The 15864-nt window shown below is 38.1% G+C and overlaps 1 protein-coding gene across 1 annotated transcript; it reads right to left on the bottom strand.

Annotated features, from left to right (window-relative positions):
* Nucleotides 1-1626: 1626 nt before the first annotated feature.
* Nucleotides 1627-2229, bottom strand: LOC125660227 (uncharacterized). Its single transcript, XM_056150648.1, has 2 exons — nucleotides 2088-2229; nucleotides 1627-2015 (listed from the first exon to the last, which is right to left on the bottom strand). The coding sequence occupies exons 1-2, from the start codon at nucleotides 2227-2229 to the stop codon at nucleotides 1627-1629; spliced, it is 531 nt and encodes a 176-aa protein (XP_056006623.1).
* Between the last annotated feature and the right edge of the window lie 13635 nt (nucleotides 2230-15864).

A 15864-nucleotide genomic window follows, 5' to 3' on the forward strand; every position in this document is an offset into this window, starting at 1 on the left:
TTTTATTATAATATCATTTTCGTATACACTGTAAATAATGTCCTTGGTACACAGGTAAAATTGCAACATGCTTTTAACATATGATTGGATATTCATCTATTAATCATATGTTTAACATATCTGAAACATATATGATTTTATCATGATATGGTAAACATATGTTCTGAAAGTATGTAACTTTAAGGAATTTTGCACCACCAGAGCCTTAAGGGACGGGGGAAAACTGTCAAAAATTGATAAGTTTTCAGAAATCTTCTTCTCTGCAACTACACATCTGTTAGAAAAATTAAATGCAGAACGAAAATTGTAACTTTCATGTTCCCTGGGTTAGAGGTTCTGAATCCAGGGTGAGTCCAAACTCGGCTCGTAGTGTTTTGTATGAAATGCTATTGATACTAATTAAATGAAACGGAATGCAACGAGTATTATGAATTTTGGAAACTTAAGACCAAAATGATCATAGTGATTTAAAATTGCTGTTATTATTTGAAAGACTTCTTTAAATTTGCTGATACTATATTTGGTTCTTTGTTTATTTTACGTCCCTTCGAGAATTTTCACTATATTGAGACGTCACCAGCTGTAGGTGAATAATCACAAATTTAGACCTATGTGTAGCACTCAGGGCCGTAGCAATGAGGGTTCTTTAGCGTGCTAACGCCTGTCGTGACCTCCGTGATTCTCACTTTGAAATGCCGAGCATATGGCGAAGGAGCAATAACTACCTATGTTGACGTCTTAGGTTTGACACGGCTATGGCACGAGCGGGGCTCGAACTCACGACCTCCCGATTACGAAGCGAACGCTCTACCACTGAGATAGCGCGACAGGTACTGACAGTATATAAAAGCTAAGTACGTATCAAATTGGGAATTTTGCAATTCCAGGGCTATGACTCTAAGGTGGGTTAAAAATAGTCACTTAGTTTTAATGTAACATAATAATTATGATTAAAGCAGGTGCTTACTTACTTATGCCTGCTACACTTCCTGGGACATAGGCTACCGACAAGAGATTTCCAGACGGCTCGATCATTGGGCCTTCTGTTTAATCTGTCTCCAGACATATCTCATTTTCTTGGTCTCGGTGCCACGTGTTTCTCGGTCGATCTCTGTTTCTCTTTCCTTTGGGATTCCAGGTCAGCGCTTGTCTTACGCTGGTTTACGGAATGTGTGAACAATCCACCCCCAGCGTCGTCTTCTGCTGGGAGTTGGTTGGCTCTCTGCCAAAGGTCTTTGTTGCTGATGGTTTTTGCCATGGGGATTTGAGCATCAGACAGGACAAGAATGCATATAGTTCTGGACCTTCTTGACTGTTGCCTCTGTTGTCCTCCATGTTTCAGCCCCGTAGATAATAATTGAATTGACGTTTGAGTTGAATAGCGTGGTCATGGTCTGCAGAGTCAGCTTTTTGGAATTCCATGTTCTTCAGTTGTAGGAATGCTGCTTATGTCTTTCCTATTCTAGCTCTCACATCAGCATCAGTTCCGCCCTACTAGTCGATGACTCTTCCCAAGTATGTGAAAGACTTCTCTTCTAGTGTTTCATCTTCCAGCTTGATTGGTTCGCTGCTGACGGTGTTAACCTTGAGAATCTTAGTCTTCCCGTTGTTGATGTTTAGGCCTAATTAAACTGTGGTGGATGGTACATTGTTGATTTTCTCCTGTGTTTGTTGTCGGGTATGGGACAATAGTGCCAGGTCATCTGTGAAGTCGAGATCGTCAAGTTGCTTGAAAAGTATCCGTGCCCACTGGGTTCCTGTTGTTGTGTTGACCGTCAACATCTTCATTATCCAGTCAATAGCGAGCAGGAAGAGAAATGGGAAGAGCAAGCACCCTTGACAAACTCCTGTTTTCACCTCGAAGGCCTCTGTAAGCTGGCCTCCATGGACTACTCTGCGGGTCATCCCTTCATTAGAATTTTTGATGGTGTTAACTATCTTTCCAGGCACCTTATAGTGTCGGAGTAGGTTCCAGAGAGTTTTCCTGTCCAGATTTTCGAACTCCCTCTCACAATCTATAAAATTGATGTAGAGTGACAAATTTTATTCCAAGGACTGCTCAACAATGATGAGGGTAGCTGTCTGACCTGGACAGGATCTGTCTTTACGGAAGCCAGCTTGCTGGTCCCTTAGGTGAGCATCTACTTGGTCTTTGATTCTGTTCAGGATATCCTGTTGAACACTTTCCCTGGTATAGACAGGAGCGTAATCCCTCGGTAGTTGGTACATTTGCTAGGTCACTCTTCTTAGGTATCTTTATAAAGGATCCCTCCTTCCAGACTCTTGGTATCTGTTCCCTTTTCCAGATCTTTCCAAACAATGGGAACAGCATCTCTACGGTGGTGTCTAGGTCCATCTTTAATGCTTTTGCTGGCATACTGTTTGGGCCTCCTGCTTTGCCGTTTTTCAAATGCCTTATTGCCTACAGAGTTCCTGTCAGGTTGGTGTGTTGCTGACTATGGGAAGATCTGCTGGTGGTATGTATGGTGGATTGGGTAGTGCTGGTCTATTCAGCAGCTCTTCAAAGTGTTCTTTCCATTTTCCATCGGTTGCAACCACCGTGATGGTCTAGAGGTTAGAGAGTTCGCCCCGTATACGGAACTCCGAGGTTTGAATCCCGGCCGCGACAGACCTAAGTCGTTAAGACAGGCAGTGACAGTTCCATCGCCAAACGTTCGGCATGAGGTGTGAATGTCAAGGGTCCTCCGAGATTACCTTAATAAACTGATGTCCCGTGTCACAGTAGGTGTGACACGCTAAAGAACCCTCACTGCTCAATGACCGTAAGCGCCGAACAAAAGTCTAAATTTTAAGCCCTTCACTGATCTTGATGGCGTTTACATATGAGTGAAAAGTTCTAGAGAGAGACGTTAAACAAGATACAATCCATCGGTTGCGTTGTTGTTTCTCTCCAATAAGTGTCTTCCCGTCTTTGCTTTTCACTGGCCTTTCTGGCTTGCTAAACCTTCTTGACAATTTCTTTGTGGTGTTGTAGAAGTCCTTCATGTTTCCGTTTCTCGCTGCCTCTTCTGCCTCTGATACCAGACTGTCGATGTAACTTCTCTTATCATCTCTAATGCGTTTCTTTACTGTCCCATTTGCTTGAGTGTATTCGCCTTGTGCTCTTGGGTTTTCAGCACTTGTTCTACTGTTATTCACAACTGCTTTCTTGTCCTTCCTATCTTGGATCTTCTTCATCGTCTCTGTCGACAGCCATTCTTTATGCTGGTACCTACAAGTCTCTATCACTGCTTCCTTCACTTTTTTCAACTTGTTGTCGATAGTCTCTTCTTCTATTAATTCCTGCAGCACTTGGAACTTGTTTTTAGAGCCATTTTGAATTCCTCTTCTCTTTACATCCCTCAGAGAACATGTGTTGTACTTGTGTCTCTGTACTGCTGGTCCTATCCAATCCTTTTTTAGCTTTAGTTTGAGATGATCTACCAGTAGGTGGTGATCCGACCCGACGTTATATAGCTTCTCGCTTCACCCTGACATCCTGTAAAGACCTTCTGAACTTCTTAGCGATGCAGTCATGATGTATCTGGTTTTCAGTACAGCCGTCCGGTGAAACCCAAGTTGCCTTGTGTATCTTCCTGTGTGCGTAGACGCTGCATCCGATCACTAGGTTGTTGAGATCGCACATGAAAGGTGAAGATAACGAACAGTGATCAATCTCATAACTCCTACAAGCAATACAAAATAGATAGCTTGGCAAACACGGACACCTGGACACACCAGAGGTGGGATCAGGTGCCTAGGAGGAGTAAGCACCCCCTGTCGACCGGTCATATACGCCGTGGGCCCTATATCCTGATCAGGTAAACGGAGTTATCCGTAGTCAATATCAGTGTGCCAAGAACGGTCAAACAATCGGTATGAAACACATGTTGGTACAACTCTCTGCATTTTCATTCATGTCGTAAAGTCCACAAACTACCATCAACACTTCATACCCGGTGTTATCATTTCCTACTTTCGCATTGAAGTCTCCCATCAGGATATTGACATGTCTATCTGAGAAACGTTCAAGGATGGTCTGCAGGCTATTGTAGAACCGATCTTTAACATAATCGCTGCTGTGGTTTGTAGGAGCATTGCACTGCACTACATTCATCATTATCTTTTCCTTCTTTTTCCGGAAAGATGTTGTAATGATGCTTGGGCCATGAGCTTCCCATCCGACTAATGCTCTCTGAGCTGTTTTTTGACAGCATCAGATCGAGTCCTTGGGTGTGTGGAGCATCTTCTTGTCCTGAGTACAGCAGCATCTCACCATGCAGTCACAAGTCTTTTCCGTCCTGATTGTGTCCATCATGTTTCGCTTAGTCCTAACAGGGTTAGCTTGTAGTTCCGCATCTCTGCAGCCACTTTTGCTGTCTTGTTTGCTACGTACATGGTTCTCACGTTCCATGTTCCAATGTTGACTGCCTTGGTGGAAAGAATAGGGGTCGGCCTTGTAGCTTTCGGATCCCGGTTTTCACCACATCATACTTCTTGATGAAGAAATATTTCTTCCCAGGACTAAGGTGTCTTTATCTCTCTTAGGCGTTTCTATAGCTTAAATTTCTTTTACGAGGTGGGGTAGCTGGCCTTCTGTTCAGCCCTCCTCCTTTTACAGTCGGGCTTGGGACCGTCCATGGCTGAGTTAAAGCAGGTGCGGATCGCAAAAATGAAGTTAGGGGCGTAAATTCACGAACCAGAGGGTCTGGGGCCGCTTTAAGTCCCCCTGCAGCAATGTGTCCAGGGCGATGACTTCGTGGGGGCCAAGGGAGCAAAGCCCCCGGAAGCTTCTGGATTTTATAGGGCTTGAAATATGTCTCCTATGTAGTCAATTTTATTATTTTGTCATTTTTAATAGGGTGAAATAATAAAATGACACCAATTTTAAAGATGTTTTGGAATAAAATACATGTATACGTTCTCCCAATGAAATTAACAATAAATCAAAAGATATTGTCATATATTTCTCTTAGAGTGTAACTATTGATTGCTTCTTTTATCGTTTTTTTTTCCTTCTAAACAAGAGACCTTAAATTTGAAAATTTTAGAAGGGAGAGCACCGGATGCCTTCCCCCTCCCTGAATCCGCCACTTTAAAGTCTTTCATCAGTATGGACACTTTCGGTGAATTTAACACATCTTGTTTTATAATACTGCTGAATATTAGAATTTAGTTTAGATATGTAGAACAGGAGAATTATCATAGATTTCGCAGCCCTTGGGGCTAGTGATACTTTTAACAAGTACTCAGATAGTCTCTGGGGCTCCTATTTCAAATGGAAATATTTCTTTAATGCTTGAAATTAAAAAAAAATCATTCTTTTCATAACGAATTTGGACACTCCACTGAAAAGGGAATTAAAATTAATGCTTTCTTTCCAACTGACATAAATCTTCATTTAGATCTACAGTGCATAAACTATTTCATCTTAGAAATATTGTCCTACTTTCTTTCACATGTAATATGATGATACGTTGACTTCATAAAAAGTCGAGTAAACGTTTCATGTCTGTTGCTCGTGTACTAAGTGCTTATGAAACATATGTCAGACAATGATTACACTCTCTGCACCTCTTTTTCCTTGTTCTGTAGAAGTTGAGACTGGCAGTACGAGAGAAAATTATATTTTGAGAAAGGGTTTTATTACGATATATTGAATGAATGTCATAAATGGTGTAGACATATAGATCTTATCATATTTAAAGATGTAGCCTATCAATATTACCGAATTTAACTGTTTTAATTCTTCTAACATCATTGATGAAGACAAGGTATAGAAAAATATACAACTCATACCCTTGTCTGAAACCGTTTTCAATAGGAAACCATGCAGCGAGGTTGTGTCTGGCTAACTAATACGGCACTATGGGTATTACGATGACAATCATCAATAAAATGCCATATATTGAATCCCTCAGGCTATTGATCTGCGTCTGTCGTCGTTCGTCGTCCTCTTTTCAAAAATAAAAAATCTTCTTTTCCACAATCACACATTTGTAATAAAAACTTAGACGTATCCTTAATTATATAGAGCAAGACGGCCTCTATTTTGTTTTATTTCATGATCCCCGGGGTAGAGGTTCTAACGTCAGGGCAGGACCAAACTTAGTATATAGTGTTTATGTGTAGTGCATTTTAAACTTAGTATGTAGTGTTTATGTGTAGTACATTTTAAATGACAATTTCTTTAATTCTGTTGATGAATTGAAACTTAATGGATATTTAGAAGGAGCAGGTAGCCCTTTCCCAAAAGTGTAAATTTCATGATCTCAAGGGTAAAGGTCTTAGTTTCGTGGAGGGGGCCAATGGTATCTTCAAATGCTTAGAAATCATCTTTGGCATTACCGGATTCGCGTTATCAAAGATCAGATCCGATGATCGCATCTAAGTGATAGAACTCAACTTGACACAATCGGCATTTGGTCTAGCAGCAGTCACCAGAAAAGTGCCCTATTTAAGCAACAACCCAAACCCATGGTGCAACATTTGTCGTCGTGCATTTTGTTAAGTTTTATGTCTGGCAATAGAAAATACATGATGACATTGAAGGAAAGTGGTGCGATTGGACAAATTTGTTTTTTTGTAAGTACACCCCTCAAAAAAAACTTGCATTATTCATATATGTTCAGAATATTCTCGGACTTTCCCAAATGGATGAAGAGAAAACAGAACTGGTTGTTTATGCCCCCCTCCTGAATATCGTGCTACGGGTGAATCGTATTTAAGAAATGATGACCTCGTTTTCGTGTATGTTGCAGGATAACCTCCGAAGTCGAGAAATATGGTGTTTGAAATGTAAAAGTCGAGGCGCTAAAAATCATAATTCAAACAACAGTTTAAAACCAAGAAGATTATCCTGCAACATACATGAAAACAAGAACTTTATTTCTATTCTACTACGGCTCAGAAATATACAGCCGATCGTTTTCCTCTATCGCTATGAATTAGGTCACTGTGACGTCATGGCCGTTTCCGATTCGGCCTACATTGTTTTTTGTTGATGAAAAAAGTGAGATATTAGGGGTATTCTAAATCTATTTTGAAAAAAATATAGTTCAATTATTAGTTTGATGTTGACGGTTTTGATACAATGTTAAGAAAAACTTGTCTCTGCATCGCCATGTTTAAATTTACATGTGCGTCGCTCTCGGAATGCATACGATTGGTTTGTACTGAATGTAGTGAATGATAAAGTAATGTTCTGTAGTCATTTATGAAGTTGTTTTACAACATATATTGATTGATTTGTGTGATATACAATCAATCAATCAATCATATAAACTGGAATTACCAGTCATCGACTTTATTGTTGCATTACCAAAACTCGAAGTGCAACCAAGATGTGTATCAATTTTCTCATAATCAATTAATACGTATGGATGTGTATCGTAGAATAATGACCGCGGCATTCCTTTGATCTTTGCAATTATCGTGGTAGAATTTTCTATTTCTTTCGATGGATGCATGATCAGTGACGCACAATTCATCAAATATGTGGGTGCCTCTTTCGACAAGAGTCTAAGATATGGAAAGACAATTTAATGCTGTATCCCATTTATAACTTACGAGCATTCAAACTGTCGGACATATACGCCCTTTATCCAAACTGGACTATTACCATGCTTTACTGTATGGTATTTACAAGCTGCTGATAAGCAATGGGTCCATATCACGCAGTCTGAGCATATCACTATAGTTCTGGTTTATCTGCACTGGCTCCGTGTCCAATACAGAAGTCGCTACAAAATTCATCTCTGCGTTTACAAAGTACTCAACAATATGGCACCATCTTACCTCAAAGAATCTGTGACACTAAATACATCAAATCGGCCTCTTCAGTCGGAATCAGCATTACATCTTGCTGTCCAACGGACTCGAACCCAAAGTCTACGGCGAGCAACGCTTTGGTGAGGCTGCGTCCACATTCTGGAACAATTTACCGTTTTAATCTGAGACACGCGAAATTTATTGGTTTGTCCCATTGATGTCTTATTTTATGTGAAGTGCTTTTGAGGAATTTTATCATTAATATGGCGCTATACAAGCATCGTTATTGTAGTCCCTTTCTCTTACGGTATTGAATGTTGTGCACGTGTCTAAAAATTAATATATACATTGCTTTAATACATGCATGCACAATGTTTCGTGTAAATTGAACGAAGCAGTGAAACACGAACAGCCCTTTGAAAGCTCTGTTAGGGAATGGGTGGTTTAACTCTGACATGGGCCTTATAAGTTTTATTGACATAATCTTTTCAAATATTTTGAAAATACGTGACAAAAGATCAACAGGCAGTATCTATTGCAAGAATCCTTGGGTTTCTTAACGCCATTGAAGCTTAGGAGAATTAGCCCACGAATCCATTACTCCTAGCGAAAATAGCATTGTACAAGTTTTTGAGGCATTTGATGATTAAACTGCTAGAAAAAAATGTATATGTTCATTTGCAACTCTGTCAACACCTGGTGCCTTTTGTTTATTCATAGAGAAATAGCATCGATAATGTTCCCGTGTAAAACAGGATATCTATGCCGAAAATCAGCATGAAACACTGACCTTTTTATTGAGCATCTATGACTGTTTCAAATTCGGTTTCGAATAGATTATCACAAAAATAACGATATGTATTTTCGTACAAATCGGTGAAAGTGCATTCCGGTTGAGTTGCGCGGATCTCTGGAAATACCCTGGATCGACTTGACCGCAGAGCTTTTAGAGATGCCAGAATAAACGAATATCAATGGAATATAAATGGGGTATCAATAACAAATACCAATCTACGTGGTGTATGTTGCTTCATCACTGTCACGATGCACAGATTGAGGATATTTGTCGTATTCTGTATTAAAGGGACTGGTTCACCTTTTAGATTTTTCTTTTCATTTATGATGTTACACATTAAACATATTACTCATTTATTGTTGACAGCCAAACTTTTGACCTTCTGAATGCAAGAATAAAAGCAATATTTAATCCTTAAATATGTGTTATGTAAACAAAGATTCGAGTCTTTTTATGTTTACAAACGAACCAGTGAAATGTTAATGTTGTAATTTTAGAGCATCTTAATTTTGCAAGTCAAAAATTTAACTTTTAAATGACACGCTTTACCTGAATAATATGTGAAATGTGATAGATATAATAAACTTATATCGATATCGATTTATTTTAAAAACTTGGTAAACAATAACATATCACAATTTTTGTTTACAAAACAGATAATAAACTCTGAAATGAGCTTTTGTGATTATGTATAACTTTAATATTTTTGGTGAAACCATTTAAACACATTAGACAGTAGATTAGTAAAAACGAAATTGGGGGGAGGGGGGGGGGGGGGTCGTGAACCATGATGGGACTTGAAGGGCATTGCGAAAAGTTCATTCAGCACGTTTGTATGTACGGTGAACACAACTCCCATTCCCCGTGTTCTGAGCGTAGACTTCTCGTCCAGTCTGGTTTTGTATAAGGGTTCATTCCTGAGTGGAGAATCTACGGTGGTTAGAATGGCGACGGTCGTCTGCTTATACTGTTAAATGTCGGGGTTTCTGATGTTGTGTAAATCCTGTTCTGTACTGAGTTTGCGTTCCGTGATAACTCCGGGAATGGTCTAATGTCACATTGAGAGACTACATGTAGGATGCCTTAAATTGTGTGTCTCAGTATCGATACTACATGGGTAAATGGTCAGATGTTAACGATATATACCCCTCTTTGTCTACCTAATAATGTTTCAGAAACGTTAATTCTATGCATATTTATCAATACAATCTGTCATTGACTCAAAAGGCCCTCCGTGGTTTCCGGGTGGTTCGATTTTTGCTATGACAACTTGAACTAGTTGAATGATATTTGTCACAGGTTCGCTAAAGGGAACAGAGACATTGGCTATTGCCTCGGTTGTGACTGGTTTTGTTGGTAGTGGGTTTAAAATCTTGCTTGTGTTCCAAGACTGTTGCCTTTACAGTTTGGGCAAGATTTTGTCTAGCTGGTAAATGGCACATGGTCTTGGAGTCATTTTGACCTCCATATTTGGGGCATGACAAAGCCTTGTTACAGATGCCCATGTGGTATCCGTGTCATGTGTTGCACATTGTGGTTTGCAGTATGTGTGCACTTGGTTTTTACGTTTTGATTGTTGGATGTTGAACTTTCTCATCACATACAAGTTTTACTTTGTATTTATTACCAGATGAAAGGTGAAGATAAGGAAGGTGATCAATCTCATAACTCCTACAAGCAATACAAAATAGATAGATGGGCAAACACGGCCCCTGGACACACCAGAGTTGGGATCAGGTGCCTAGGAAGAGTAAGCATCCCCTGTCGACCGGTTACACCCGCCGTGAGCCCTATATCTTGATCAGGTAAACGGAGTTATCCGTAGTCAAAATCAGTGTGCCAAGAACGGTCCAACAATCGGTATGACAGCATCTGGTCCAATTATAGGTTGTATTGGCAAACTAGATCGTTATAACGACTATAAAATTTACAAAATGCTGACTTTAAACGAGACTGTTGAAAACCTATATCATCAACTTGTTTGTCAATAGCTTGCCTCGATATAAAAACTGACCATACGCAGAACAAGCTTTTGTGTATCGAATCATTTGAGAGAAATAAACACCAGATGCAGGTGATAATGGAATATTGCTACATAGATATGGAAAGTTGACGATGGAGAAGCTGAAATCATCCCGTTTGTCATAAAGTTGAGTTGTTAGTTTGCCGTTAATATCTACTTTCAATAAAATATCTAAGTATGAAGCCGAAGTGGACGACTCTGTGGTGTCTTTTATTTCGAGTTCACAGGAATATATCGAATCGACATATGAATGAAAGTTATCATTGTTAATAGATAAAACGTCGTCGATATATCTAAATGTCAAATTGAAGGCCACAGCAAGAGATTTTTTTTTCTCACGTAGGAAGTTTTTAAAAAAAATAAATTCTGCTTCATATGAATATAAAACCAGGTCAGCTAACAAAGGAGCACAATTCCTGTCCATGGGAATTTCCAACAGACTGTTGGAAGACCTAATCACCAAAGACCACGAATATGTTGTCAATGAGGAACTCTAGCATAGTTTTTATTTCAACTTTAGAGTACTTGTTCGTGGAATCGGAGCGGTGTAAAAATATTTTTTTGGATGACTGATCACTAGGTATGAATATTTCATTTTTCCATTTTTGTTGAAGAAGCAACTGTCTATGATGTCAAAAAGTATTGTCTTTAATTTATCGTGAGGAATGGTCGTGTAAAGTGTTGAAAAGGCATACGTTTTGATATTGTTGATGTGAGAAAGGTTTTGCGATTTCAAATTTATTCAAAGTTCTTTAGATGTTTTTAGAATCCACATTTGATTTACACTACTTCTGGCATATGTAGTCGCACAGCAAGTTTGAAGTTTCCCCTTCACAGCTGTTAATATTTTCGTGAGGAGCAAATAAATAGGGCCTTAGCAGAGCACTTACTGGATCCAACAATATATCCTTTGTTTGTAAAGGTTTTTATGTACATGGAGTTTAGGATTCCAGTATACATGTAGGTACGGTAACTCAAATTCATTCGACCCATTGACTGGGATATTAAATGTGTCTAAAACTGAAGAATGTTTTTGAAGAATTTCATCTTTTGAAAGGGCCGTTGGAGATGTTAGGAGGCTGACAGTGGTTTGTATGTTTACTCTTAGATTGGAATTGTTTAGCTAACCCCTGGGGATTTTTTTCCGTACAGGTCTGTGCACCTGTATATATGTTGTTGGCCTATGGTCTCTTTATACTTTCCACTAATATGGAAACTCCCTGAGAACTTATCCAGAATGGATGTTAAGAGGACTATACTGACTCTCACTGTGTGAATGATGAATCCCAAGAGTTCTAGGAAACTCCTTCAGTTTTGGCACTGGTGACCAGTCTCCATGGGAACCATGTAAAATATTTGCGGATAGTGTTGTTCCATGGCAACCAGAGTTATTTTTATGAGTAAAATTAGATAGTTTGAGTATTATGTTAGTAGGCGAATCTGCTCATGCAGTTAGATTTTTCTATATCAAGCGAGAATGACCACGGTGTATAAATTTAGGAGAATAATATAAGAAACAAAATAAGATGAAGGCAGATCATGCTTGATCTCACTCAAATCGAACACAATGGTGTATCCTATAGCTAATCTTAATCAGCGTACATGTAATTTAAATTTCTTGAATGTAGTTTATAATATTTGCAGAGAAAGGGTTTAGGAAAGATATGAGGGAAGTTGTAGAACTTGTCATGACTCAGCGTTCAGAATTCAAGAATAATCAAATGCTGAAATTGTATATAGTACTTGGGCGTTGTTTCAATTTTGAAACGAATTGTCTATCGTGATTCAACATGTCACTGATCCAGCCTGTCTTCCGCATTGGTTAAAGATTTATTAATTCTAGGAGACTTAGCCCAAGGATGATGAAGTCAAAAGACGCCTCCGTGGGTGTCCCGCATTGTTCAAGATATCCTGTTAAAACAAGATTCAGAACTTTTGTTATGTAATAAAGAATTACGTCTAGAGCATGCCAAAGTACATGGCATCCGTTTGTCAAAAGAAAATTTCATTTGTTAGGAAATATTACCCCGAGGATACGTGTTGAGCCAGAATGGTGGTCCAAAGTATGCAAATTTAGGATTGTTTCGATATTTCTCATCTCGGGCAACAGTTTAGCTTGCGTACTAAAATTTATGTTGTTCACCCATACCGCTTTGTTACGGAAAATGGAAGGTCTACAATCTTGCATTTTTTCCTTCTTCAGATTGTCCTATATAATTGTACATTATGTTCAACAATTGTAATAAGCGCAAAAGAGATTGCCCCTTTAGTTTCCAAAAATCATGGTCCTATTTGATACCATTTCTTCTCATTTTTATAGAATGATATGGGGACTGTATAGTGAATGAATGCAGTTGTCAATTTCGTGCCAACGCCTGCAATAAAATGAGATCTCCATTGTTAAGGTAATGTCATAGTGGCCTGCAATCTAATTAAAATTAGGTGTTAGATCCGCTCGCGTACTCGTATGCGAGTGCGCGAGCGGATCTAACATCTAATTTTAATTAGATTGAGTGGCCCGCGACTCTCACTTGGAAATGCCAAGCGTTTGGTGAAAGAGCAACCACTATACCCATGTTTCCGTCTTCGGTTTGCTGTGGCCATGAGTTGAATTCGAACTCCCGACCTTTCGGTCACAAAACGAAAGCTCTACTCACTGAGCTACTGTGATCAGTGTCCACTATACGAACATGTAAGAAAAAAAGAAAAGAAATGCAATTAAAAAATAGTGTATAATCACCCTCTTTCTTACTCTACTTAATCCTCGTAACTGTATTTACAAAACAAATATTTGTTTATATCGGAGACTGTTTTAATTCTTAGAAAAAGAACTAGTTACAGTCTACGTCATGATATTTAACTTATTTGTAACTGATACTAAAGAAATAATTTTCATTTTTGAAAATTTTATGAGAGCATGTCTTGCGACGCTTCACGCCGGCGTATTTCATGAAGCGCGTTAGCGCCTGATGAAAAATATACCAGAGTGAAGCGTTGCGGTTCATACCCTCATGTATTTGCAAAAGTGAAATAGCAATCAGGTAAAGGGTTTCCATAGCATTTTGGTGTGAAATTACATCTCAAATTCACAAGTATGATTATAATTGTTACAGTTAAACGCAGAAACAATAGTGCATGTGCTCGTGTGTTGACTGCAACCGAGCTACCATATACATTTCCCCGCATGGAAATTTCCCGTGACGTCAGCTTAATTACGTAACATTTTATTTTTTGAAAACATCAAGAGGAATCAAAAACTTATGATATGCGCACAAAATTTTTAAAATCCTTTATATGAAAAGTGCTGGGAGCGAGTGCTTAATTTACTCAAACAAGCATGTCATAACAATTTAAAAAATATATCGACAGTCATCAGCGAATTACAGGGGTTGACCATATTGCTATAATAGATACCAAGCCATTAATATACCAATCAGAAGACGCTCACAACACTTTTTCAAACGTATGAATACATGTATATATGTATAATGTGTTTATTATCCAAAACTGTATTACTGGCGACAGGAGATACGTCTGAACATTCATGCTGTTTACACACAATGAGCTTATTTCAAAGGGACTGGTTCACGATTTTTGGAAAACATATTTTTCATTTTTGATGTTAAACATTAAAAATATAACTCATTTAATGTCGACAGCCAAAATTTTAACCTTCTGAATGGAAGAATAAAAGCTATATTTTAACTTTAACTCTGTGTTATGTAAACAAAGACTCGAGTCTTTTTATGTAAACAAACCAGTAAAATATTAATTTTGTAATATAAAGCATCTTAATTTTGCATTGTCACAAATTTCGACTTTTAGATGACACATTTTACCTAAAGAATGCTTGAAATACAATAGATATAATAAACTTAGATTGATATCCATTTCTTTTGAAAATTTCTGTTTTGCATGGTCAAAATTACAATTTTTCACGCGCATGCACGTGTGCTTCAATTTGATTGGATAATACAAAAACGTTTATAACTTTCAAGTTCTTACAGGAAATCTAATGATATATACAGAAACGGTAGACATGCACTAGCGTTGTCTTTTGAAGGTTCAATTCTTTCAATGATCATAACTTTTTTGTTTTTTGTCAAAATCTTTTGAAACTTATGTTATAAATGTATCCTGATGTTCTTAACTCAATTCTATAGTCAAAATTACTTTCCAGCACGTGTGGTTAGAATTGATTGGACGTTTTTTAAATCGCCATAACTTTCTTATAATTGGTGGAAACAATATGAAATTTATACTGTAAGTATATCTATCAAATGTCTATTGAATGACAGTGATGCTCAGTCATAGTCACGTGCGCGTGTATACACGTGCATAGCTTTTCTTTCATTTTTCGAGTACTAAAATGGCCATAACTTTTGAATTAAAAACTCAAATGAGTTCAAATTTATCCTGTAGATCTATGATATGAATGCCTATTGACTGGTGCCAACAAATATTCCATTATCAAAATCGCGTGCGTGTGAATGCGCCTGCATTGTAATTTTTGACATCTAAATTCAAGTATTAGTCTATAACATTTTTAGATGGCAATGGATATCTTTGAAAGTTAGGTTACAGATATGTTTTGGGCCTCTCCATTTATTGATGGTGTCAAAATCACTTCCTTGCACGCGCATGCACGTGCGCTAAATTCTGATTGGACGATTTTGAAATCACCATAACTTTCTTATAAGTGAAGCAATCGATATCAAATTCATACAGTATGTATATCGTTCAAATGTCTATTGAATAGCAGCAACAAAAATTTTGTGTCGTACTCACGAGCACGTGTATGCACGTATTGATTTTGATCGTCGTAGTTTCGAGTTGCTGTTCATTTCTCGTTTTCCATTGAACTGTTGCGAAACTTCTCTTGTAGTCATATATTTAGACTTGTAATGTATCGACATGGTCAAATTACTCACGAGCACGTGCATGCATATGCGTACACAGAATTTTCAGATATCTATAACTGATTTGTTTTAGCATGAAATGGACTGAACGTTATAAAATAGTTATGTATTCAGACGCTTCACAGATTGATAAAGTAATCAAAGTACTGAAAGTACTCATGGGAGTTGAACATTGTGGAAATTCAGTTATAACAGATAGCACTGGAAGGGTAGGGAGATAAATGACTGAATATTATCATGATTTTAGATACAAATTAACTGTTGTTGTTTTTCAAAGCGTTACAACAGCAAACATGGATAATGGAAGTCCCACGGGCCACAATGCTCCTCGAGTAACTGAAGTCGTGTTGTTGTTT

The sequence above is a fragment of the Ostrea edulis genome, chromosome 9 (assembly GCF_947568905.1).
Source record: "Ostrea edulis chromosome 9, xbOstEdul1.1, whole genome shotgun sequence".
Classification (NCBI taxonomy): Eukaryota; Metazoa; Mollusca; class Bivalvia; order Ostreida; family Ostreidae; genus Ostrea; species Ostrea edulis.